The sequence below is a fragment of the Mus pahari genome, chromosome 9 (assembly GCF_900095145.1).
Source record: "Mus pahari chromosome 9, PAHARI_EIJ_v1.1, whole genome shotgun sequence".
Taxonomy (NCBI): Eukaryota; Metazoa; Chordata; class Mammalia; order Rodentia; family Muridae; genus Mus; species Mus pahari.
The window spans coordinates 29394279-29421274 of record NC_034598.1 but is presented as its reverse complement, the minus strand read 5'-3'; the positions used below and the strand labels follow the sequence as shown (position 1 = coordinate 29421274).

At 41.8% G+C, this 26996-nt stretch overlaps 2 protein-coding genes across 4 annotated transcripts in view; one reads left to right on the top strand and one right to left on the bottom strand.

Moving 5' to 3' along the window:
* The window catches only part of Ctnna3 (catenin alpha 3), a 1475129-nt gene that overhangs the window by 885168 nt on the left and 562965 nt on the right, over nt 1-26996 (bottom strand). The window contains exon 8 of one of the 3 annotated variants that reach the window (XM_029542318.1): nt 848-924. The exons of the other annotated variants lie outside the window; for them this stretch is intronic. Within the exon in view, the coding sequence (XP_029398178.1) occupies nt 868-924 (57 nt within the window). The 3' untranslated portion in view covers nt 848-867. Of the gene's footprint in view, nt 1-847; nt 925-26996 lie in introns of those variants that run through there. 3 annotated transcript variants of the gene reach the window in all.
* The window catches only part of Lrrtm3 (leucine rich repeat transmembrane neuronal 3), a 164460-nt gene that overhangs the window by 7377 nt on the left and 130087 nt on the right, over nt 1-26996 (top strand). The window lies entirely within an intron of this gene.

Sequence of the window (26996 nt, the reverse complement as noted above, 5' to 3'; positions counted from 1 at the left end):
GTGTGTGTGTGTGTGTGTGTGTGTGTGTGTGTGTGTGTGTGTGTGAAATGGCACTTTGTGAGATACTCTACTGGGCTTGCTTCCTCTCTGTGTTTGGTACAGGTCAAAGAAAAGAATCATTTTGTTTCAGGAAATCTAGAACTTTTGACTCCCACAAAGATTAACATCCTTCATCTTGGATTTTCTCATATCCATCTTGATGAAGGAGAAACTCCACAAGATTGTATTAATAATCATATATATGTGAATATGGTATATAACATATGTATGATAAATATAGCAGTACCAACCAGAGGACACTGAAGCAAAACTTATCAAACTAAATATAATTTTGATCTGTACTTCTAGTCGGCCAAGGCTTTTCTTGTTGATTCGGCTTGCCTCCCTCTACTGAGCATGACTGACTCTGTTGACTTTGTACTGACAAATAAGCTTACATGGCAAGACGGCCCTGCTTCTGAGCAGCATTGGAATGGATCATATGTGTTCTGCAAGCTTAGCACCTGTTGTCACCACGTGGGTCACATAAGGGTTTCCATCCCTTGCAACCTGATGGAGGCTTGGAACACACAGTGCCAGAACCAGTTGACCTTCATAAGTAACTATGAATGTTGGCAACCAGGGGGCTGTCAAAAAGAGGCATAAAGAACAAGAGATTCCTCTTATTCCTTTTACTTCTTTAATTCCTTTTATTATTACAGCAAACAATTAATCAGAGAAATACCACAACCCCACTTCCCATCTTACTGGTTATATGGTTAACTAATGTGGAAACCGTCTCTTTCCTATTTGGGTTCATGGAACACATCAAGAGAGCAGAGAGAAGAACCCACAGGTTTTAAAGAAATTTTTTGTTGGCTTCACGTCCTAGGGTGACAGGTGAAATGTTCCTGAGTGAGCTCTCCAAATCTTGTGAGGAGCGACCTGGGAACATAAAAAAAGGTAGGGATCTCTAGGTCACAATGAAGACCGTCATAGTTTATCTATATTAGAACCACTGTCTAACATCATAGATTCTGGGACCAACATGGCCCATCTCAGGAGAGACCAGAGCAGTTTCTTCTGTCTTGTCTTTCCCAGCAAGTTCTGAATTAGAAATTAAGTATTTCCTGAAAAGTCTCTGCATTTTCTTATTATTGTTGGGGGGGGGGCTACTTCCTAAAAGATATGTTATCTTTACATCTGTTGCTCATACATAAATTGTAATTCCCTTTTGCAAAAGAGCCCACTATTCTGACATTACATATACAAAACTCGTTTACAGCATATACATCATTCCACAGATGGAAGAAAGCACCAATTACTCAATAGAAAATGTATTTACAACATAAAGGAAATGAAAGGCCAACAGATCCTTCTATCTTTGCTCTAAAACCTTCTAAATATCTTTATAGTGTTTTCTGATTTTCAATGGAGAGAGAAAGAGAGAGAGAGAGAGAGAGAGAGAGAGAGAGAGAGAGAGAGAGATGATACAATTGAATTGCCAGTCTTGCAAATACTAAAACTCTTTGCCTACCCAATTAACAAACTCAGGACAAGCAGCAAAGGTATCAACTGTGCTTCATCAATTAGAAGCATCAATAGCAGAGTTTTGTCTTCTTGGGGATGAAAAAAAAATTTTTTTTTTTTTTTTTTTTTTTTTTTTGGCATCAGACGTAAAGCAAAGACTACACACATTCAGCAAAGGCAGTTTCTGTTGAAGACTCCTTATCTCCCGTATCCATCTTCCATCAAAATTCATAAGGCTTCGTTTAAATATAAATCCTTACTCAGCATCCTTGTGGCTGCAGTTTATTGATGAAGCGGAGAGACCCATCGGACAGTGGGTATCGAGCACACAGGAGCTCAATGTTAGCATCCCGTGGAGTTTTGTGGCTTCGCCAGACTGTTTCGCTTACAGTTTTTCTTGCTGGTCTTATTGATCTCTCTCACAATTATCTCTCCTTGAATGCAAGTAATCAGAGTGTCAGAAAGAGCATTAAAGGAACCAGGGTAGACCATGTGCTGTTGGACAGATGCAGTAGCCTTGGAGACTGGTAGAGGTGACAGGCTACTCTCCAACGGCGATAACACAGACGATGCTCTTCAAGGTCGCCATCAACTTAGGGGAGGGTTTTGATCGACTTGCACGGAGATGTAAAGGACAGAGCATGACTATTTTGTTTGAGTTTGTCTGCCTTATGGTCCTTGGAAGTTAAAGCAACTTCTGTGCCTTGGGAGTTAACTAGAGGACTTAAAAACGGGTGATGTGGCAGGAGACGTATTATAGAGGTATTTTATCTTCCCCTGAGCCTGTTATTTGGTCTATGATGATGCTAACAGATCCATATCCTATAGATCCATGTCTTACACCTGCTCTGCTTTATATGGCTTCCCTAAAGTAACTCCCGACCCATTCAAATGAGGCATCACGACCCCAGGTTACCTTCCTTCCACTCTCTTTGGTTCATGATTTCCACCGATTTGCTCATGAGATTTCTGTCTGCCAACGAAGTGTTAACCTGCTGGTCGTGGATGCTTCCCAGCCTGGCATCCATCGCACCCCCTTCAGCCATTAAAAGGCACCATGCACTCAGTTCAATGTTGTTGTTTATAGGTAGGATTGAGTCGTAAAAATGTAAAACTCTACATATACTTTAATGGGCTCTACTCTGCTAGTTTTTTATGGTTTAATACACTTGGATATGTGGGGTCTTTATTAGTTTACCGTAAAATGCAAAAACATCAAGGTAGCTATAAATTACAAGGGAAAGGTCATGGTGGATTTAAAAAAAAAACAAAACTGTTTATAGACTCTTATCGCATATTTAATTTAAAACATAACCCCAGTGATGGGCCTAGCCCTCTTGACTACTAACTTGTCCTCCAAGGCTGTCACTGGAATCATGAATCTCACTTTCACATTCCTTCCTCTCTCTCATTTTAGAGGTTTTTGTTTTGTCTGTGGCATGGTTGAAATGCTCCTTTCTCAGGGCAACCTGGAGTCAGGTGTGGAGTTATCTCCCTTTGACCTTGGCCTCCCATGACTTTCACCGTTTAGAAAGATCATGTGTCCTGAAATCCCTCCTCCCGGTGGCTCCTTATGCCTGGCTGCATGCCTCTTCCCAGATCCAGGGCAAACGTTCCATCCCAGGCTCCAAGAGCACCTCCTTGTGGGAAACTCAGTCACTCATTCATCCACAATTACCATGCTATACCTTCTTTCTCCTCCACACCCCTCCCTGAAGAAGTGGTTTGTGTTCTAGTAGGAACATGGGCTGTTGCTCCTTAAAGAAGTACTTTGGCCAGGCATGATGGCACACGTCTTTAATCCCAGCACTCGGGAGGCAGAGGCAGGAGGATTTCTGAGTTCAAGGCCAGCCTGGTCTACAAAGTGAGTTCCAGGATAGCCAGGGCTATACAGAGAAATCCTGTCTCAAAACCCACACCCCCCAAAAAGAGAAGAACTACTTTGAAGTTGTGTCCTGGCATCTGATTAACTGTATGGCTTTAAGTTTTAGCTTCTTTGTTTAAAAAAAAAAAAGTATTCATGAAATGATAAAACCATTACTGGGCAGCTGCAAAGGAGACAAAAGTCAGTGTGTTTTCAGACACGATTTTGTGTTGTTTTTTGTTTTGTTTGGTTTGGTTTGGTTTTTAAATCATGTATCATGCATTACTTAATTGGCTAGTCAAAAGGTACTTCTTAGTCATAATGTAAATGAGATCCCCAGGACAGACTTGCCAGGGAACAGTGACTTTCTCCTCTCCTCATGCTTACCCTACTATCTCGGCACCCTCATGTGTCTTAATGCTCATATCCCAATAGAGTTTTAATTAGAATGGGATTTCTGTTAAACTCAAAAGGAAGGCTCTAAGCTGGGGTAAATTCAGACATACCCTGGCATGTGACTGTTACTGAAGCCATGTGTGAAGACAGTCCTTGGCCTCCGAAGGAAGCCAAGCTACCTCTCTACTTTCCCCATCTCTGATGTAGGCTGGTTCTCGGATCCCCGAACCATCTCAGCTCCTGTAGGATGCAGCCAATTCTGCTTCTACTCACGCTCGACCCCTCCCTGGTCACAACCCCCACCCCACTTTTCTGTCCTTTAAACCTGTGACAGGAACTATGTCACAGGCTGCCCCGTGCTTGAGTTCTTAAAATGCTGGTGTTAGTCTTCTGAGCAAACAGATTTTTTTTTCTTAATTCTTCCAATGTGATTTGGAAGAATTTAAACTTTATCATACAATGGACTTTATCACATTTCTGGCCATTGTGATAAAGTCACTGTTGCAAACAACCCTGAACAAACATACAAATTCCTTGGCAGCTTTATTGCATCAGTCTAATGTTTATTATATATTATACATAATGTATTATATGTAATCATATATATTATATATTCTATATCATATATTATATACTATTCTTCTGCATATGATATTCCCATTTTTATCACTGAAGCAATTTCAAAATCTATTCTTTTGAAAAAGTGGAGCATAACCAATTACATTCCGATGTAAAAATTATTTTTATGTTGGCTACGATCTGACAGTGGCTTTTGCTTATGATAGTTCTCAGGACTTTCAATATTTTCCAGGGCATTTGAAAGTGAAAAATGGCTTTTAAAAAAACCAAGGAATAGCATTTTATTTAAATTACTGTACTTTGTTTTCTTGAACTTGGGAGACCTGGCTTCTCTTGGAGTGCCTGTTCCTGGAAAAGGTCCTTTGATCATGAGTTTAGATGACCATTTATCTTGGTCACTGTGTAGTTCCTGCTTTGGGCACATTCCCTGACATCTCCCCAGGAGTTAGGCTGCAGGTCCACAAATGTCTGATCATACACATCTCCAAAGAACTACAATTGGAGGCTCCAAATTTCAAAGACTTGTGGTGGCATATTCATCTTTTTCTTCATTTCATAAAAAAGAATTCAAATATGCAGAAAGCATATGAATCGCGCAGAATCAAAAGCCACCTATGGCTGCGTCCCCTTCACCCCTCCATCCCTCCATCCCTGACTCCTTTCTCCCAAGAGCCTTCTCTCTCATCTCCACAGTGGGTGTTTTCCTTTTCATCTCTCTATCCAATTTTTATTTGTAAGCTTATCTCCACGACTTGAACACCTACCTTCAGATCATGATAAAGGGAAAACAGTAATGATGTTTAATCTCTTAGGAAACCAATAATTAAAATGATACAGTCTAATAATTTAATGAAATAGAGAGTAAAATATTCTAGTTGTATTCAAGATCTTTGAGACTCTAAATGAAAAACTATAATTTTGTAAATTGCAGCTGGATTCAGAGTAGAAACCACATGCTCTCTAGTCTATGTTTAAGTCATGTTTTAGCTCCGGTTTTAAGGCAGGGCAGAGTTGGGCTATCACTTCCCAGGTGGGGTGTTGCTCAGGTTGGGGACAGTGGTAAAGGTTGCCGTCAGCAGAGCAGACTGGTCTTGGAGACATTTGTAATGGGAGGGCACCAACGGAGCCTTCCTTTTCTTTGAAAACACTACAAGGATCTCCAAGCGCCCCACAGTGTGTTTCCCTGCTGTTTGCTTGTAATTCTAAGGAGGCCTAATATTAAATCTTCTAATAACATTGTCCCTTTGTCCATCTCGTTCCATCCACCCAAAGGTTCCAGTACAATCAGTTCTTCCCTTTTTAAACCATGCCCCTCTTGCTTCAGACAGGTCTAATGGCTACATTATCCTTGTTTCCAGTTCTTACAAACTTTCCCATCCACATTAAAGAGGAGAAAGCATAGGAAAGGTTGGGTTTTAAAACAGTTTTTATTCTCAGTAATGAACCATACTTAGACTAACTCAGGTAGAGTGCCTCTGCATAGCCTGAATTCATGCAGAAAATGTTGTTCTGAATTCTGCCTTAACCTCTTTCCAATGAACAAATCCGCATGAAATGTCAAGTGATCAAATGAAGGCTGCAGGTGATTAGCTAACCTGTAGCCAGTCAGAGAGGCAAGAGACATTCTGGAACTACTCAGCAGCCTTCCAGGGAGGCCTTCAAATCATTTCCCGGAGATTAGATTTGTACATCACACTGTTAGCCACAACGGATCTCCTCACATTCCACTCCTCTGAAGCTCCAGCAGCACATTGTGCAAATATGTTGCATGGTTCGCTCCTTCCCATTTGCTTGTCTGAGCTCACACTGGCCCACTGATGAGTCTACAGATGAGGAAGAAACCCCATCTGGTCCTTTATTCCCATTTCAATTGTTGCCAAGTACAGGTACCATCTCTGGTGATGGGACAAAGCAACTTAGATTTCTAAGTGTTCCTATGCACACCAGGAAAGATACGCTTCCTGCTGTAAGTATGTCTTAGTGCCAAGTGCTATAAAGAATGCAGCCGAGCTTGCTGCTGGGTTTTAGAATTCAGTCTCCACCTGTAACGTAAGGTGGGGGAAAAAAAGAAGAGAGAAATGGCCCAACACTCATCAAGAGCACGGAGGAAAGGCCATTTAGGAAAAAAGAAGTCCTCTGTGTATGTGGGGAGGTGCTTCACAAGGCAGACAGCTACACCACAGTAGAGACAACATTTCCTCAGCTGATTCAGTTCATTAAAATGCACAGTTACAACAGGCTTCCTTAGAGCCTGCAGCTGAATGACCGAAGTCTCCATTTGCTCCAATGTCACAGAGAATGCGATGAGTCAAACATACTGCCCAAACACAATTCAACTCGCTAAACCCAGCCCTGTGAACACCACATACATTTCTCGAGCACATTTTAAAAGTGATGCCAGCACAATTTACTACAGAAGGGGAGAAGTCGTTTGCAGGCAGGCAGCAGCAGTAGGAGACTATCCCTAGCTTGCTCTCAAAGTAGTTTTAAATATAATTCGTGGATAGATCTGAAGGGTAAGGGTCCACTCTAATATGAGGACCCTCCCCCTCTTTATCTCCAAATGTATGGGATTTGCATCTGACAGACAGCCTCCATCGGCTTCAGGGATTTAAGAGTTCTATGAAAACTCAGAGGCCACAAAATCTATTTGTCAAGTAAACTGCAGAACTCAGGGGCAGCCTGCAAGGCTCATTTGCAGACGTCCTCAGGATGAGCCTGGGAGGAGGGGCGCTAACAGCTGCAGCCTTCACTGCACTGGCCCATGCCAGCCAGAATTCAAGCTGAGTGAGTCAGAGCATGGCTCAGAGAGGGGGCTGGCAAGTGAAATTAAGAGGGGGAAAAAAAATTAAAAAGACAGGAGTTGTTTTAAGATGCAAGTACTCCTGACAGCGGTTCACCAGTATTGGCAGAGTCACATTCACATAGACGTGACCTGTAGAATTTTAAAGATATTCCAATCAAATCGCAGCATGGGAGAGTTGCTTTTATTCCCTGGTGTCAGAGAGAGCTACAATTATATCCAGCTTTTGGTTTGGTTAGACGAATAGCCTGAGGAACTGCTTGTTCTGCCATCTGTAAAATTCCACCTTATGACCCAAGACGATTCTGGACGTAAGCAGAGACAAAGGTACCAAGTGGGCTGAGCAGGTTCTCGGTGAAAGACTCTCACCAAGTGTTTGCACACAGAGCAGCTAGCTGACTTTCGTGGCAAGGTGGACAGCCCGACAGGAAACGTTGATGTTGCCCATTCAGCAGTTTGCCACGAGGGCTAAATGTTCCTTGATCAGTCATCACATCAGACAGCAGACATGAGAGGCATCTTCCAGCAACTCGAAAGCCCCCTGTGAACAAGCTTTAATAGATTTCTTACGCTGTGGTGGTTGTCGCTTAGCACTGAAGAAGCAGTTCTCATGCTGGTGTTGCTTCTACTAACAATGGCATCTCTATTTAATCGGCATCACCTGAGAAACTGCAGCTGTCGTCTTTCTAATAATCCCCTCTAAGGCTTGGTTGGGATGCTTTTCCTGTAACCCAAGTCCCCTCCACTGTTAATTCTGTCCTCAAACCATCAATATGTCATATATCCCCAAAGTCACTGTTCTTTCTACTAATGCTAAGTCACATGGCCAGAAGAAGTTGCCACCTAGTTGACTATTTTTAAGTTACATCATTTGTGAATGAGTATGTGTGTGTGTTTGTGTGTGCGTGTGTCCCAAGGCATTTGTGTCTATGTGGAGGTCAGAGGACAACTTGCAGAAATCAGTTGTCTCTGGTCATATCAGTTCTCACAATCAAACTCAGGTTTCTGTGTTTTTCTGCCAGCACCTTTGCCCACTACTGAATCATGTCCCCAGAGCTGTAAAACTAAATGTTGTTTTGTTTTGTTTTGTTTTTTAACAGAGTTGATTTCTGGTGTGAAGCCAGTGTAGACAGTTGGAGAAACATATCACAATATTAATATTTAGATTTTAAAATTTTAAACTCAGTGCGATATGATGGCTAAATTGAGTAAGAGGAAATTCTCCCGAGGGGTCTGTGATTGTTATCTCCATGATCTGGGATCCTCTGAAACAGGCCTGTGGGGAAGCTCCATTTATTGTCTGAATTGGCAGGGAAAACCCAGCCCCTGTGGGTAGCACCATTCCCTGTCTGGGATCCCGGACTGTGTGAATGAAGTACGCCATAGCATGCATACATCCTTCTCTATGTCTTCATTAGGGAGATCCTGGAACCTGTTCCTTCAGGCTCCTACTGCCTTGACTTCCATACAACAACAGGCTGTGCCTTCAATGCTAAGCTAAAATAAACCCTTTCTCCCTTGCGTTGCTTTGGTCAGAGTATCTCTCACAGGAACAGCAAGAGAAACTAAGATACAGTGTAAAAGAATTCCACTAGTCATTCACTTACCATGCTTCTACATTTCAGAAAAGGTATGGATTTTTTTTTTCTGGAAGGCAGATATAATGTAAGAGGTCAAAGAATATTTAGAACTCAGAGCCCAGACCACTAGCAAAGTCCCTGTGTTATGCAGCTATTTGAAAATGTATACGATCGGCACCATGCTCCCTTTTCACCAGAGAGAAATCTGGTGTGAGCCCTTCAGTGGAGACCTGCTAATAATCCATTTCAAAGACTTAGAAAAGAACAGAGATGCAAAGAGCCATAAAGGTTTCTAAATAACACAGGATCTGTGAGTTGGTATATGCTTAATGCGGATCTCACTGAGCTGCTATGCGGACTCATTAGTTAATTAGTTACTTAATGACTTTGAAGTGTTAAGTCTTATTAGATGTTTCTTTACACTTTAACACATGTGTGAGAGAAATTACTCTGAAATTAGAAACTGACTACACGATTCAAACACATTGTGTCTTGCCATGGTATACTTCAATGGTCTTTTTTGTTCTGATTATTTTTTTCCCAGATAACTCATTAGAAGCCTATTAGACCCCAGCTCTATACTTTTCAGCACCGGCATTAGCAGTGAAGACTCACAAAAGCCCTGTCCAACCCTCAGACAAAGATGCTATTTTGTAATAATACAGCGTCATGTGACCTTCACATAAAACAGAGTGCTGAGTGCAGCCTTGTACATCTGGGGAAGGTAAATACTCTGTTGGGTGAATCTGGGAAGAATTAGAAAATGAGAAGTTTCCTTGCCGTCCCTGAGATTAAATACCCAGGCAAAAGCAACTTAAGAGAGAAGGGGTTTATTTGGCTCTCAGTTCCAGGTTCCAGTCTATTGTTACAGGGAAGTCAAGGGAGTGGGCACTTAAATTAGTAACATCGCATCCACAGTGGAGAGCACAGAGGAGTGAATTAAAGGATGCACACCAAGGGGCTCGCGCTCTTCAGTCATTCCAGGGCTTACAAGGTGAACTGCTACTAACCCATACTTAAAGTGGGTCCTCTCTTCTCAATTAACCCAACTAAGAAAGTCTCCTCAGAGACCTGTCTACAGGCCACCCTAATCTACTCAGTTCCTTCATGAGCCTGCTTTCCCAAGCAGATTCTAGATTGAGTGAAAACAATAGTCAAAACTAACCCTCACAGGAAACACTTGAAACCCAATGGTAACTATGTTGCTCTTCTGGCAATAGCAATGAGCTTATCTCCTCTAGCTGGGAAGATAAAAAATGGTAACAGTGTTCTTTGTGTTCTAATTTATGGTAGACATGTTATAATTTTAAAAAAAGAGACGGGCATACCTACTTTTCATGCCCTTTAGTGGATAACTGAGCACACTGGTATTTTCTGTCGCTGTCAAGAAACGACCTTCCCGTTGTCTTCAGCCCCTCATTCTGCCAGTCATTCCCTCATCTCCAGGGGTAGATGCGATTCAGTATTTTATAGAAGTGAAATTACAAAGTGGCATCTTCAGATGACCCCATCCCTCTTTCAGGCTCAACATTATATTTTTCTTAGATACTGATGAGAGTAGCCATAGACCTACCGGTTGGTGTTTTGTTTTTCTTACCTTGCTTTTTTCCCTCCTCGCTATCTACCCATATGCCACAAAATTAATCACTTTCTTATTCAAAGAGCAGAAAGCTATGCTACTGTCTGTACGACTACATCTGTACACCTAGATAAATGTCCTATCTTGTGTATTCTGCAGCATGGGCAACTCAGAAATTACTAGAGACAAACATCCCTTAGTCACATTTATCTTTTAGCACTAGCAAATAAAATGTGATCACAAAATACATGTTTTGTTTCAAAGAATCTGGCTATGTACGGAGTCTACTTTAAGGAAAACACTGCGCTATTTTTTTATTTTTTAATTTACAGTTGTTCTTGGTTTTTCACCATCAAAGCTTACGTCCTGCCCAGCTTAGCTTTTTGTCTCAGGCCTCAAACTTTTAGAAAAGGCAGCCCTATATAGGGCTAAATATATTTTTAGAAATCAGTAGATGTGCTTCACATAAAGTGTTAATGCCTAAATCATTAGTTCTCTAAGGCACAGCCCCAGGACAGTGTGTAACACAGAGGACCAATTACTCTCTGATTACTCTCTAATGAGGTCCCTTGTAGAGCTGTATTTATTGATGTGCTATGAGGTCCCTCTACACCAAAGAACTCTAAGAAACAGAATCCCTGGACTCAGGGCTGTATTTACAAATAGAAGATTATCAAAATTATTTAATGACATCACAAAATAATCCCTTTATAAAGACCAATAGAGAAAGGATGAATAGTTCTACTTCTAAATGGCCTTATTAGTGTTTTTCACGAAAGTAATCGCCTTCTGTCTCTCCTTGCTCCAACCCCTCCAACCCTCTCCTCTATTAAAAAAATAAAATAAAATAATCAGACAAAATCCTAGGAACTGTTCAGGACTTTATAGTTCATGGTTTTGGGTCTCTTTTTCTTTTCTTCTTTGTTCAAATATCTTCACCTTAAAAAAAAAAAAAAAAAAAAAAAAAAAAAAGAATAATCCTAGTGACCTGGCATGTCCTTGTGCTAATAGCCAGAACTCCATCTTTGTGTCCTTGCATTAATTGTTGAGCAAGAGCAAGCAAATTAAACATGGGTGATGCTGAAAACAGAGTTCTGTTCAGAAGTATAACTAGTGCTGCCCTATAGAAAGGGAGGCAAATGTAAGACTCGACCAAATCTCCATGTTTGGGTAGAAGACAGGTCAAGACCCTGGATCCTCTTACACAGATGCCAACAAGGACAAAGGCATAGCCTTGGGGGAGGTTCCTTAATGGGGTATTTGGAGAATCCCAGGAAGTGCATCCCTGGAACAGAAATGATCTTCACCAGAATTAAGAGGAAGAGAGAAAAGGTAGCTCTAATGGCTTATCTTTAAAAGGCTATGGATGAATGATACCACTGCCTTATTTATTATGAAATACTATGCCACACTTTTAATGTTTGCTGTAATTTAATCCACATACCAGAATTCAGATCATGAATGGCTAACAATGTTTTCATTGGACAGTCCTGATTTAAGTAAAACTGATTTGTAGTAAAGTAGATAAGTTCTTTTTAAAAACATCATCAACAACAAAAGCCCTTGGTGAGTTCAGGCAAGATATCAATTAATTCAGTAAAATATCCTGTCCCTTAAAGGGACATTCCAGTCACTGCCATTGTATCAAGCTGCCAAACAGACGATTTGTCTTAGCTCTGGGCTTTTCTTACAGTTGCTGAATGACAGACCATGGCTTGAATAAATAATGATTTGGGCATTGACAATGTGTGTGAAATATATTGCCTATATAAGAAGGTGATATATAAGTCACTCTGTGAGATAATGCTATAGAGAAAGTCTTAAGAGAGCTATGCTTAGTGTATTGAAAAAGATATTTTATATTGAGCAAAGTAGACAGAAAGAAAGAATGTACAGTCAAAGGCTAGATAAGAATGGGATGACAGAAAAACCTAGATGTGAGACAGCACAGTGGCTCATTTTCAAGGAAACGGAATGGTTACTATACTTGTTTTGTGACATTTTGTGAATATTGGCCCGTCCTTGTTTCCATGGTTTTCGATTAGTGTTCTACTTGAGAGGACTTAATTAATGCGTTATTTAGGAGTTGCTTCTTTGTGGAGATTAGCTGTAGGAAACAGCATGGGCCCTTTTCTTTCTGATATGTATCTACAGGAAGAGTGCCTCCGAAAGAATGAAGGTCTACCACACTTGCCTGGGAGTACTTAGGAAACAGTCACCCAAGTACATGATGCTGAAATACTAAGTCCATAATCAATCCCTGTCAGTCAGCCCTACTATTATATTTCAGCAAAATACTCCCTCAGAAACCCAACGATGACTCATAAATCCTCATACAAAGTGGTCTAGTCTAATAACACACTATAGTGAAATGTCCATTTCTCCGAAGTACAGTGGATCAAACATGTCTCTGAAGGGAGCTCTGCATTACTTTTTAGATCGAAGGAGCAGTCACAATTTAGATAATTTGAAGATGTGACTCTTTTCGCTTTGTTACTAAAACTACTTGGCTGACATGGAGAAAAGCGTGTAGTTGGTCCTGTCAAAAGACGATTTTTTAAATATACTATGAATGATTAAAACAAATATTTGTAATCTTCCTGATTATAAACCTAACACTATACAGTCAGATTTGATTATCTTTATTTTTTAAAATTTATCTCATGAGGCTGGGGAATGGTGAAACAGTTAAAAGTGCCTGCTGTTCTTTCAGAGGATCTAGGCTAGGTTCCAGGCACCTACATTGCTTGCTTTACGACAATAAACACAGTCAATATATATGTCTAGTTGTAAAGGTATTTTTTTATTCGCCTGATGTAATTGTCGTCTCAGAGACTTACTAGTCCTGGAAACTTCTAGCCTCCATGTAATCTAATCTAGGCCTAGAATGTTTTTAGCCTCTGAGAACTCACTGCTGAATAAGCTCACCCTTTCTAGTTCTTTCTGATCTCTGGCTGGCTAGTTCAACTAAGGTGTTCTGACTCAAATTCCTCTTCAAGCTGACTGATTCAATCTGGCTTCTCTTGGCTTCTCCCAAGTTGCTCTATTGGATCTCAAATTAACTCTAGCAATCTGTTCTAATCTTCTGGCTCCTTTTCATTTTCTGGCTCATTCTGTCTTCATTGTCCAGCTTGTTCTCTCTGCAATCTGTCTCTGTACCAGGGTCCTAGCAAAAAACTGTCTCTCTTCTCTGCATAGCTCTCTTAAGTTGCTTTCCTCACTCTTCCATGAGAGTTGCGCATATCCTAATCTGTCAAATCTTTCTCTGACCCATCACTTTGTCTGCCACTGAATTAGACATCACTTTCAAACATGGGTGCTTCCTTCTACAAATTAACATTACCTTCATTGTTTGGGATTAACGGTGTGTACTAAGGGTCTGTCTGTATTCCAGCCAGAGGGATTAAAGGTATGTGCTAAGGTTGATCCTCACCCTAACTAGAAACAGTTTGGTTTTTTTTCCAGTAAGCAACAGAATTTCAGGGTTCACAATGTGATCAAATATCCTGCAACATATAGTCAAATCTAAACTATGCATATTGAAAAATTATCACTTAGAGAATTCCATGACAACCATTCCCTTTAAAAAAGCACTGGAAACAAATGTAACAATTAAGATCTATAATACTGAAAATGTGAATTTGGCCCAGACTCTAATGATAAAATTGCTAAAACAATACTGTGTACATTTCAAACACTTCTACTACCTCAATCTTGAAGTCCTTCTGTTAAACTTGGTGAAACACAAGCCGACTCACAAATCCCCAAAGGCTCCCACTTCATGAGACCCGTGTGTCCAGTTCATACACAGAACCATATTTCCCTCAAATACTCTGTGTTTCTATCAGTATATGCCAAGAGGACTATATACATTTTAAACGCAAAATGGAGAAGTATTAAATAAAAGTTCTAAATGGTTTAGAATCATGGGAGCAAAGCTAGAGAGCAAGGTGAGTCCAATGCAAGTATCCAGTTCCTCCTGACTAATCCTCTCACACTAAGATCCAACAAAGCCACAATTAACCAGTCTTTCTGCATAAAGCCAGGCTACCTCCACCTTACACACTTGCCTCTTCTTCTTAGTACCTGCCATTTTATTTCTTTGAGGCCAAGGACTGTCTCCTTTTCTGATCAATTTTTCTGGTTATTCTAGTTGGAAGTTTCTTTTCTTTCCACCTCAATTGCTGTTGTGCATTATTGGCATTTTCTTTATATATCCAACATCACTTTCTAAAATTCCTGCTATGGTTTCTTTTATGCACATATTCTCTATCTTACAGGGAAATATTTTACTGAGAAGAAATGGCTTACACATTTTTCTCTTTCTCAACTGTGGTTAAGGCAGAATTTAAGACAAAGCATACTGCAGTGGAGGGATGTTTCTTACACTAATGTGCATGTGAAGGGGTTGCTTACACACAAACTACTGGAACTCATCTTCAACAAGAGGTATTTATTCCCATTCCTGTCAGAGTATTCCTAAGAACTTTGGAACCTGTACATGTTATTTTATGTCTATCGCATTTTAACAAATGTTTGTTATTTCGTTACTTGACATGGTTGTGCTGAGCACCGGGAGAAGTTCTGGAAGTATGTGTCATCCTGTGAGTTACAGAGTCATCACTGATCAGAAGATGACCAATAAGATGATAAGATTATTATATAATATACAATGCACCTACTCGGGGGGCAACCACTTCATCCATACGAAAAGCCAAAACTTGAGTTCATATAGAGACCACACCGCCAAGACCATTGAGTAATTGCTATGTGGGCTTCTTGTGGAGGCTTTTCAAAGTCAGTGTGTTGGTTCTGCTTAATAGAATAGGAGTTGCGGTATGACTACATAGAGCCTGGTTTTGGATCCCAATCTATCAATCAGAATTGGCACCTCCTCTGAAAACACACTATGCCTATTGACAAAATGAGTCATTTTGCCGTAGTGCGCAGTACTTAGCTTAGCCCATGGCATCTTTCCCCTGGTGGTCTCTTAAAATCAAAACCTTTTTTTTTTTTTTTTTGATGGCACATTATGTCTGAGGCACTATGAGAAAAGTATCCCTTGACATATCCCTTACCACGTCTTTGCATAAAGAGAGTGGGCTCATTTTGCTAAAGGGTAAACTGAGGCACAGAAACTTTCTGCCATACACTCAAGATCACAGGTCTAGTAGATGCAGGAGTATGGAATAAGAGTACAAGCATTTCCAGCTCCGGAAACACTGCCCTGCCTTTCCCTCCTTCCAGTAATCATTAAGTATGATTTCTTCCTCCCCCCCCCCAAAAAAAGATAGTATTGTTTGAAATGCTTTTTGGTCACAGAATTCCCCTTTCTGTAGTGAACTTTTCACACCATAGCAGGAAGAGATCGACAAAACAAAGGAAGGCAAGGGAATTGGGGTGTGAATACAAAGAGAGGCTTGTCTTCCCTGGCCTGATGAAGCTGTTTCCATTCCTGAGAATCTGTCTTCAAATCCAGTCCTTACGTCACATTGAACCCTGATCTTTAATGGAAAGGAGGGACATGGCAGAGAATCAACTGGGGTCCTTGGAGAACCTGCTTGCTCTCCTCTCCATCTAGGTACCTGACATTCTGCTGCACAAAGCAATACAGGAGGCAAGCCAATCCTTCCCAGCAGGCTGAGTTCACACACACACACACATACACACACACACACACACACACACACACACACACGCGCACACTCACACACACATGTACACTCTCACACACATGCACACTCATACACATACTCACACTGACCCCCCCACATACACATGCACACTCACATACACATACACACACATGCACACTCACACATACACTCACACTGACCCCCCCCACAAACATGCACATTGACCCCCTACATACACACATACACACACATGCACACTTACACACACTCACACTGATCCCCCACATACACATGCACACTCACACACACTCACACTGACACCCCCCCACACACATGCACACTGACCCCCTACACACACACATGCACACTCACACACACACACACTCACACTGACACCCCACACACACATGCACACTGACCCCCCTACACACACACATGCACACTCACACACACACACACACACTCACACTGACCCCCCCCACACACACACTGCCCCTGGTATATCTAATCATAAGACAGATGCAGACATGACATCAGCTATCACTAGAGGGGTACACAACAGCTGCCATACAGCCACACAGAAGCAGAAGCACCAAGTTGAAGGGAATATTTTTGCAATAGGAACTATGTAGGCGACGCAGCCTCCCACACCTCAGAGATGAGGCTTAGAAAAGGGGCAGATGTCACTTTTTCCACCCAAGCTTGAGAAACTACCTTTCCGCAGCTCATGAGGAGGTGCAAGAGAGTCTTCTCTCTTATCTATAGCAACCAGGAGGTAAATCGTTCCTGAGACCCAAGGGTAGGGCCACTTAGAAAGCACACTCTTGTTTTCCAATTGCTAACAAGGTCTGGAGAAGTTATATGCTACACAGGGTAACTGAGCACAGCTTTGGCGACCATGGCCACTGTCTCCTCGTGTCTCTGCTCCCTCGGCAGCTGCTTAATTGCTTTCTGGTATTGCAGTTTGTTTTTTCTCTTTGTCATGTTGCTTGGTTCTCGAGGGTTACTGTAGTATAAAGCCGATGTGATCTGGCATTGTTACAAGAGGATTTATTCTCAAAGTAGGGAGTTCCTTCCACTGAACACACTTCTCCCAGCCAAACACATGCAGTTGTTCTTGTAGCTAAGACAGAGAGGAGGACCATGAGCAGTGAGAGCTTCCTGGCTAGGATACAGTTGTTTCTCTGGGTCGCGGTGCTTGGCTCAGTCCTCCTTGTCCACCAAGGATACCTACTTCTCTCTATGGAATCTCTGAGCCACTTGATGATGTGTGAATTGTCAAAGTCTCTGACTCAAAATTATGATTTTTAAGAGTTCATACTAGACTGCACTCATTAAGCCCAATATCCATTCATTCAATGTGCATTTTAAGCCAAAATAGAAGCAACTGCCTTCAGGTTAACTATCTGATACATCAATCATTCAGAAATGATGGGAAGGTGGCATCTTACTCCATGGTGGTGGTGGTGGGGGATGACCTCAGTAGGGCTAAAGAGACTGCTCAGGGGATTAAGAGTTGGGAGGCTCAGTTGGTAAGAGGGCCCATTGCACAAGAGGTAATGACCTAAAATTGGATTCTAGCATCAAATTTAAAAAGTCAGGAGTAGTCCTAGTACCTATGATCCCCAGGTAGTGGGAAGCAGAGACAGGGACATGAGGACTGGTGGAGCTTGCTGGCTGCCAGCCTAGCCCTGGTCCAGTAAGATATTCCATCTCAGGGGAATAAGGCTCAACACTCAATGTCCTTTTGTCTCGGCATAGAAAGATATGCATACCTGTACATATAGCATAATGCTACATGCAGACACATACATCATATTCACATGCATAAATACATGAACAATAAAACTCAATAATGATAAAGAGAATGAAATGGCCAACATTTACTCCCTAGCAACCAATTAATGAACATTTATCGAGTGGTTCATTGCCAAAGTATTTATGACATGCATAGCCAAGAGATGTAAGTGTAAGCTTAAAATAAAATGAAGAAGATAAATGGTTCTCCTATAAAATCATATCAAAAGACTAAATATTGAGCAATATCTTAATGTTCATAATGTAGTATGTGATGATCTACGACATGCAAAGCTTCTAGTGTCTTGAAACTTATGGGATGGATTTTGCAAAGTGAGATAAGGAAGTTCATGGGGGCTTCTGAAGTCGGTGTTTGGAAAACATGTTGGGCACGAAGAGGGTGGAGAAAAAGATGTCATGTAAGGAAAAAGAGAGAATAAGAGGCTGTGTTTAAATATGAGCGTTCACTACCACATAATACCTGTAAAGAATGATTGACTAATAGAAGTTCAATTACCTCTCCCCTGTGTAATTACCCTGTTCAATTACCTCTCCTCTGTGCCCCCCTCACACACACTCACTTGTCTCCCGCCTCCCTCTGTGTAAGTGTGTGTGCTTGTGTGTATGTGTGTACATACATGTGTTTTACTTATGGGGCAATTTGCCTTAGCAATAGGTAGATGAATTAATTCTAAGCAGATATTGCCAAAAATGAACGAATACAGGATTTCTCTGCAAATCCACTTTGAAAACATAATCTATCACCGTTACGATGGTGACATTATTGCAGACAATATCTCTTTCGCTTGGTCAGTGCACATAACCAACGAGTGATATCTTTTGAGAATTGGCTCATTTGTAATTGACTACAAAATTTCAACAGCTGCTTGATATACCATCGGATCTTATCCTTGTTAGCCAGTTTTGAGTGGCCCACCAGCAGAGGACGAAGACGCTTCAAACATAGCTAGGCTGTGAGATGTTTCCACAGACACATGCATACTTCTCTAGGGTTTTCCAAAGCTTGGAGGTATTGGTACGATTCTCAGTGAGGTCCCCTACCATCAGCTGAAGAAAATGGTACTCTGTGAGAAACTGCCAAAGGAAAGTCCCCGTTCACGTTTGATCTGTTACATGCATGCGCTTGTGTGTGTGTGTGTGTGTGTGTGTGTGTGTGTGTGTGTGTGTGTGGCTGCTGGGGATTGAACCCAGGTCCTGGTGCTTGCTCTGCAAGCTCTCTTAGCCACTGAGCCACCTTCCCAGGCTATAATCTCTATTATTTTCTCTTTCTTTTAAATTCAGCTTACATCCCAATCACCACACCCCTTCCTTCTCTCTTCCCAGTCCCACCCTTACAAATCCCTGGCCCCCATTATGTCTCCTTTTCTCCTTAGAGAAGGGAGAGCGCTCCCTTGGCTACCACCCTTCCCTGGAATATCAGGTCCCAGCAGGACTAGGCATATTCTCTCCCACTGAGGCCCAACCAGGCAGCCCGGGTAGGGTAAAGGGGGATCAGAGTCTCTGCTAGGGAGCAGAGACTGAGACAGGCCCTGCTCCACTTGTTAGGAGGCAGACACACATGCAGACCCAGCTGCTAGACATTTGTGACCTCTGTGATTTCAAAGATGAACTGGACTTGCTTTTATTTCCTTTCTCCAAGAAGCTGACAACTCCACTCACTCAAGATCTGTCTGACCATTCCAAGAACAACCCAGATGAATTTATGGTGTCTTTTTTTTTTTTTTTTTTTTTTTTTTTTTTTTTTTTTTTTTTGGTTTTTCAAGGCAGGGTTTCTCTGTATAGCCCTGGCTGTCCTGGAACACACTCTGCAGACCAGGCTGGCCTCAAACTCAGAAATCCACCTGCCTCTGCCTCCCAAGTGCTGGGATTAAAGGCATGCACCATCACACCCAGCTCGGTGTCCCACTTTTTTGTTTTGTTTTTTGTTTTTTTGTTTTGTTTTGTTTTGTTTTATGAGACAGGGTTTCTCTGTAGCCCTGGCTCTCCTGGAAGTCATCTTGTAGACCAGGCTGGCCTCGAACTCAGAAATCTGCCTGCCTCTGCCTCCCAAGTGCTGGGATTAAAGGTGTACGCCACCACGCCCGGCTCGGTGTCCCATTCTTTTTTTTTTTTTTAACTTTTTTTTTTTTTTTTTAAGATTTATTTATTTATTTTATATATAATAATTTTGTAACGATCATACAGAGGACATTGAGAGCAGAACTAAACCAAACATTTTTTTTTTTTTTTTTTTTTTTTTTTTTTTTTTGCTACCACTAGGAAGTAGGTAATATAAGGAGGGGGATTACTAATTCTCTTCCAACACACTTGTGCCAACAATCTAAGTTATTAAAAACAAAAACTGCCCCCAATGACTCCCTGCCACTCATCGGAGATGAGAGCTGAGAGAACGCATGAGTCGGGTAGATTTATTTTCAGATCTCCCGTATTTTGATCAGCGGCTGCTGATTACATGCTTTCTGCATTTTCCCAACAACACATAAGTCATCCCATCTTCCTCTTCCAAAATGACACTCACTGCTCACTGAAGATAGCTATGGCACAGATTTGTTTGTTGAAAGACATGTTATCTTACAGAACAGTAAATCAAATTAAACCGTGGCTTAGGGAACGTCATCTATTTCCTGCAAAGTACTTATGATGAGAAGTTACTGTTTCCATTATGCCTCTGGCATGTTTTGTGACCTGTAGACATTGTCCTGAGATGATATTGGGCCATGAGTTGTATGTTCAAAACCTGCTCTGAAATATCTACAGCCTTTCTTTAATGTCATTGCTTAAAGCACAGTGACAGGGTCCAGAGACAGTTCTCAATCGGATGGATCGCGTGACCTGTAGAGGTCCACAAATCACCGAGTCTGCCTTTCCTCAACTACAAAGACACAGTAATAACAAAACTCAGTTCAGAGGCTATTCAAATGCCACAGGAGTCTTGGATATAAGATATTAAAAACAAGGGTGGTGTTCACAAAGTCCTTTCTAGAGATGGGTAAATAGAGAAAAGAGAAATTTTGTTTTATGTGTGTATATATACATATATTATATTACATATATGTGCATATATGTGTATGTATATATGTATACATAAATATCATATGTATTATACACATATATTATATGTGTAAATATGTGCAGATTATCTATGTATATAATATGTATAATTGTAATATATGCTTATGTACTATATATATGTATACACACACACATATATATACATATATATACATACATACATACATACATACATACATACATACTTATATATATAAAATAGTTCCTAATATAAAATTCTGGCTGTGAATAAAGTTGTACTTTAATAAGTTCAACTTCATAAAGTTATATTTTCTTATTGAAAATAGATTGTCCAAAGTTAAACTTAAGAAATAAGGCTCTTGGATGCATTTCTGAACCTGCTTTTATTGATTTTGGTTTAATTGTGTGCTGATGGGCAAGAAGAGAACTGTGAATTATGCCGCTAAAACTGTCTTTGACATTTAACCCAAATTTGGCTTATGTCTACTTAGGTCAAAATTGGTGCCTTGTAAAGTCCCTTCCACAGCGAGCATGAGAATAACTGAGCTCTTCTAATGCTCAAAGGCAAGGCTTCCAGGCACAGGAGAGCAGGGTGTATACCCCATGGTTCTTCAAGGCATTGCTCAAATGTCGTGATGTCAGCGCTGATCCCTGTGAGCAAGCCACATGCACTGGCCATGTTCAAGCAGGAAATATAAATAATGTAAAATCTGTTTTAGCTTAAATTATGTCACATTTTGAGCAGACTGAATCGTAGTATAAAGACAGGTCAGTGGCCACAAGTAATGTTTAGACAGATGTGGACTAAATCCTAGGTACTTCAGCTTACCAGTACTGTCTGGCTTCACTCTGCTTAGTTAAGTTCTCGGAATCTGTTTCCTCAAAGGCCCTCTTTCCTATTAAAGGGAACAGAAGTGTCCTCCACAAAAGTTCTACTGTATCCTCCACAGCAATTTTCTGTGTGCTAGCAGGACCCCAAAATGTTAATTTCCTGAGAAACTATCTCAACCCAGACAAACCTTCCCGTGCTACAGCTTTTGCGTGTGTGTGTGTGTGTGTGTGTGTGTGTGTGTGTATTGTGTTGTGTGCTCTACAAGCTGAATCCAAGGGTACACCTCTCTCTCTCTCTCTCTCTCTCTCTCTCTCTCTCTCTCTCTCCCTCTCTCTCTCTCTCTTTAAGTATTCACTGCCTTCCAACAGATGATTAATTAAAGGCCTTTGGTTAGCAATAGAGACTCGCTCTCAGGAGTATGGATTCTGGCCTAAGTACCATCATCTACCTGAAGTGTAATTTTCTGTGGTTATCTCATATGAAATGTAAGCAATAGGCTCTGATTCAAATAGAGAAAGTATCAAGATAATGGATGTGTATGAGCTTTGAAGATATAGAAGTATGTGAATTACAAAACATTATTAAAGTCCAAATTTCCATCTCATGCATGGTAAGCAAAAATGAAATTTGATTTCTCCTCACCTCCAGAACGAACACTTCTAAATGCCCGTGTTTAGTCTTTGTAACCTCAGTCTGGGTGTTCTGTCCTTCAAAACTATCTGCTTTTATTATGAATGATAACTGAGAGATGGTAGGGAAATAAATGTTGCACATACAGATCATCAGCAGAGAATAGGAAAGAGTCAGGATTATTTTGGTAGGGTTGTTTTCATATCCCCACAACATAATGATCACTGATTATTCTGTATGTGCTGAGTCCAATTAGCACTGCAGACATATACTGTGTGTGTATGTATATATGTATGTATGTATATATGTATGTATGTATGTATTTATTTATTTATGTTGTAATTTCACAATCATGTTTAATGTAGGTGTTAAAATGCTGAAAAGATAAACTGAGTTTTAAAGACTGTGCTCTCTTTTCTGGAGCATGGACCTCACAAAACCAGTTGCGACTCAGATTTGAATATCTGGCAGACCCGGGACTCAAAGTCACTTGTCATGCATGAAGTAAACAACCGCAGAGCTTCTACTCATTCGCAAGGAGAGAGGGCATGTTTAGAGACAGCTAGAAAGAGTTGCCAGCACCCCTCCAAGTGTACATTACGGAAAGTCAACCACAGTCAGTCATAACGCTGGCGTTCGGGAGTGAAACTCCTCCTGTTACTTTTACCTGTTGTTCTCTTCCATGTGGAGCAGATCTCAGGATGCCAGCTGTGTTTAAAATGCAATGCATCTTTATTTTGCCAAACTGTTTACTAAACTGCCTTTACCTAATCTCAGCTGCTGTGTATCGCTCTCCAAAAAGAACCTGAAAAAAAAAAAATGAACCCGGTGACAGGCTCTATGGTGCTCACTGTCCTGCGACACCCACTGTCCTGGTGTGCCCACTGTCCTGCAGTACCCACTGACCTGGTGCACCCACTGTCCTGGTACGCCCACTGTCCTGCAGTGCCCACTGACCTGGTACACCTACAGTCCTGGGGTGCCCACTGTCCTAGGGTGCCCACTGTCCTGGGGTGCCCACTGTCCTGCAGTGCCCACTGTCCTGGGGTGCCCACTGTCCTGTGACACCCACTGTCCTGGTGCGCCTATTGTCCTGGTGCACCCACTGTCCTGCAGTGCCCACTGTCCTGGGGTGCCCACTGTCCTGGGGTGCCCACTGTCTTGGTGCGCCCACTGTCCTGCGGTGCCCACTCTCCTCTGTTCCTCCCTCTTAGGAGAACAGCTAGATGACCACGCTTTCCTAAATGGTGAAGCTATGTTAAAAGATCTGAAAGGCAATGGTGTGAAGTGACCAGGAGTCCCTAAGGACTAAGTTCCAGGAAAAGAAGTGCAGTAGGGGAGAGGATGGGGAAAACATAATTATTAGAAACTAAAATGTGGAAAGAAGGCATGCTGGTGTCTTCACGTAGCATGTGCAGGTAAAAGTCATGATGCATTTCAAGTAGACAACACAAGGCACGCTATCTCCTGGGAAGCGGGAAAGACTAAGCAGAAAGAGCCCCATCAGTAGTCCATGAAAATGCTTCAGCACTTCCCTTATGGGCAATAGAAACTCAATTCTATCAAGGCACCAGAGCCTTCCTTCTCTCCCTAAAACAGGGATGTACCCAATAGACCATTTTAAGAAAATGCCGCCTTTTGCCTACATTGTATCTGAAATTTAGTTTTTATTTACTTATTAAAAGAGCACATTTTCCTCATAGGATGAAAACACAAGGGACATAAAGTCATGTTGGGGCAGAGGGTGCATCCGTATGGTTTGCAGTAATGTACTAATCCCGGAGGAACATGTTTACAGGTTTTTTTACTTGGGTGAGTTAGAAAGGCTATTAAATGGGGTAAGGAGACTTGGGTCCCAGTCACAGTAGAGATAAAAATGAGAACTGCCTCCATCTAGATTCAGCAGGAAATGGATGGCTTGGTCAATCCCAGTGAATGATTCAAAATAGGTAAAATAGCAAGGTTCCTCATGAATGGGGCAAGAGCTAGGACAAGGCAGGGAGGATGAAGGGACATTTCTGGGACAGACAGCAATGACAAGGTGACATCATCTCACGGACAAGCAGACTGCAAGTGCTGCTGGCCTATGAATGGGGAGATCCAGGGAAAGGGCCTGACTTCCCTCTCCTTCTGCTCCAGAAAGCTGTGAGCCTTGTTTACAGCCAAACCCAACAAGAGGGGCAGCAACTGAGTACAAGACCTCTAAAGCATGCTGGGAAGTGAAAAAAGGGGGAACTATAAGGTCAGAGGGGAGAGCGGCAGGCCTGGTGCGCATGGATACGTAACTCTGATCCTTTATTTTTGCTGGTATTACCTTCCGGGATGCTCAGTCAGAGCTAGACGGTCTGTGATGCGTTTTCCATCTCAGTGTCATTTATGCAAACTGCCTTAAACATAGAGGAAGCAAATAAGTCTTCCCCTTGGCTGATTTGTGTGAAATGAGCACATTTAGCAACTTTGATTCTTTTGTTTGTCTGGCTTTGGTTTTGTTAATAAAAGATAGGTCTTTTTGTCTCTATCTGCTCCCTTTCAAGAAAGGCAATCTGTGCCCCAAGGTCATTTGGAAAGCTTCTGGACACTATTAATAGAAGACAGATTTAAACCTCTAAAAGGCTTAGCCTTATATACTACAGTTCTACCCTTTAGAAAAATCAAAGGACAAAAAAAAAAAAAAGGTACATCATACAGATTATTGACAATGTCATTGCCACAAATATGCAGCTGGGTACAGAATTAGTATGTTTCCTGAGCCAGAAAATACAATAAGTTAGTGAGCGAATTCCACCATTTGATTAAATACTCTGCCAAAAAAAACAAAAAACAAAAAACAAAAAACAAAAAAACAAACAAGCAAACAACAACAACAACAACAAACAAAAAACAAAGGACAAAACAAGCTTTGCTTTGCCTGGGCTGGAACACAATCTCTAGAGCCAATAGCACATGTTCAAATCCCAGCACCAGAGCCAACTTTAACAAAAGAATGCTCTCTTCCCCACTGTTACGGACTGTGATTCTCAAACTCATACTTTTGGGGGTTCTCCTGACAAGGGTGCTCAAATATGGGAGGAAGGAGTGGAGGTGAATAGAGTTAAGGTTTAAGGTTTGACGTATGCCTGTAAGATGCATGGATGAATAAAACCAGTGGGACTCGACTGAAGAGTTGGGCTTCTGTTTAGGGGCAAGGAGAAACTGTAAGTGAACTATCTCCTCCCTATGGCCCTTCCACATACCTCTCCCCTGTCCCCCTGTCCCCCTGTCCCCCCTGTCCCCCTCTCCCCCTCTCTCTATTTTATTTATTTACATTTCAGATGTTATCCCCTTTCCCTGTTTTTCCTCTGCAACCCCCCTATTCCCTCCCCCCTCTCCCCTGCTTCTATGAGGGTGTTCCCCCACCCACCCACCCATTCCTGCCTCACCACCCTAGCATTTCCCTATGCTGGATCATCGAGCCTTCACCAGACCAAGGACCTCCCCTCCCACTGAGGCTAGATAAGGCCATCCTCTTCTACATATGCAGCTGAAGCCATGAGTCTCTCCAGGAAGGAGCAGAAAGGGGACTGCAACTCCATAGGAATAACAACAATATCAACCAACTGGAACTCCCTTGTCTCTTAATTACATATAGCACCACTTGGGCAGGTCCTGCGGAGCACAAGCATCCTCAGGGTAGATGTTGGGGAAAGAAGTCCAATTACCATGTGATCCCCTTCTACTGCCCTTACTGCAGAAGCTGGCTAGCTGTCCTGAGGCAAGTAGAGCCATCTTTCTGATAAGCTTTTGTTTTCTTTAAAACATCATTTTCTGTTTAGAATTTGACATTCCCGGATTTTCATTTTTCAGGGGATGGAAGGCCTCCCAAAACTTTTTGTCACCTGGATTGAGGTTTAGGAAATTCTCAGTGCTGGAAGCTGTTTTCATTCCCATTTGACCATCATGCTCAATAGATATGAGATGGACCCTAAATGTGTTTATTTTATGAATGGGAGTCAACATGACCACTCTCCTACTTCTGTGGCAGGTAGGTCGGTCCAGAGACCAAAATGCCCTGGAAGACTGAGGATTCAGTCCCCAGAGACTCTGCCTCCGGTTATTTCCACAGATTTAGCAAAGAGACTTAACCTCTCTAGACGATTTAGAAAATAGTCAACTGAGGTGGCTAACGTGGTTAAGGACTTCCTGTAGCTACTCCCAGGCTTCCCATTCTGCAGTGGTACTCATTCCACGGCTCCAGTTCCAATCTCGGTGCAATTAAACTTTCCTCTCCTTCAGTCTCCTGTTCCTCAAGCTCTCTGCAGTTTCCTAGTGCAACATTGCTGTCTTCATGTTTCTCTCCATCCAGCTTGTAAAGGAAGACTGATCAACTCTTTTCAGATGCCCACACACTCTTCTGTGCCCTTTCTTAGCCACCACTTCATCAACATCATCATCATCGTCATCATCATCATCATCATCGTCGTCGCCGTCGTCCTCATGTCATCATCATCATCATCATGTCAAGAGTCTTCGTTAAACCTGCCACATCTATGCTTCATCTCAGTTTCTCAAGCACCTGTCCGTCTCAGGGCCCTCTATACTGAGCAACACAGCTTCCTCTTTGAAAAGTCTCTTTAAGCCAAGAATGATGCTTCCCGGGTCCACGCCATAGCTACTTCCATAGTTACTTGGAAACATTTTTTTTAACATATCTAACTACTATTGTTTCCTCCTCCTCCTCCTCCTCCTCCTCCTCCTCCT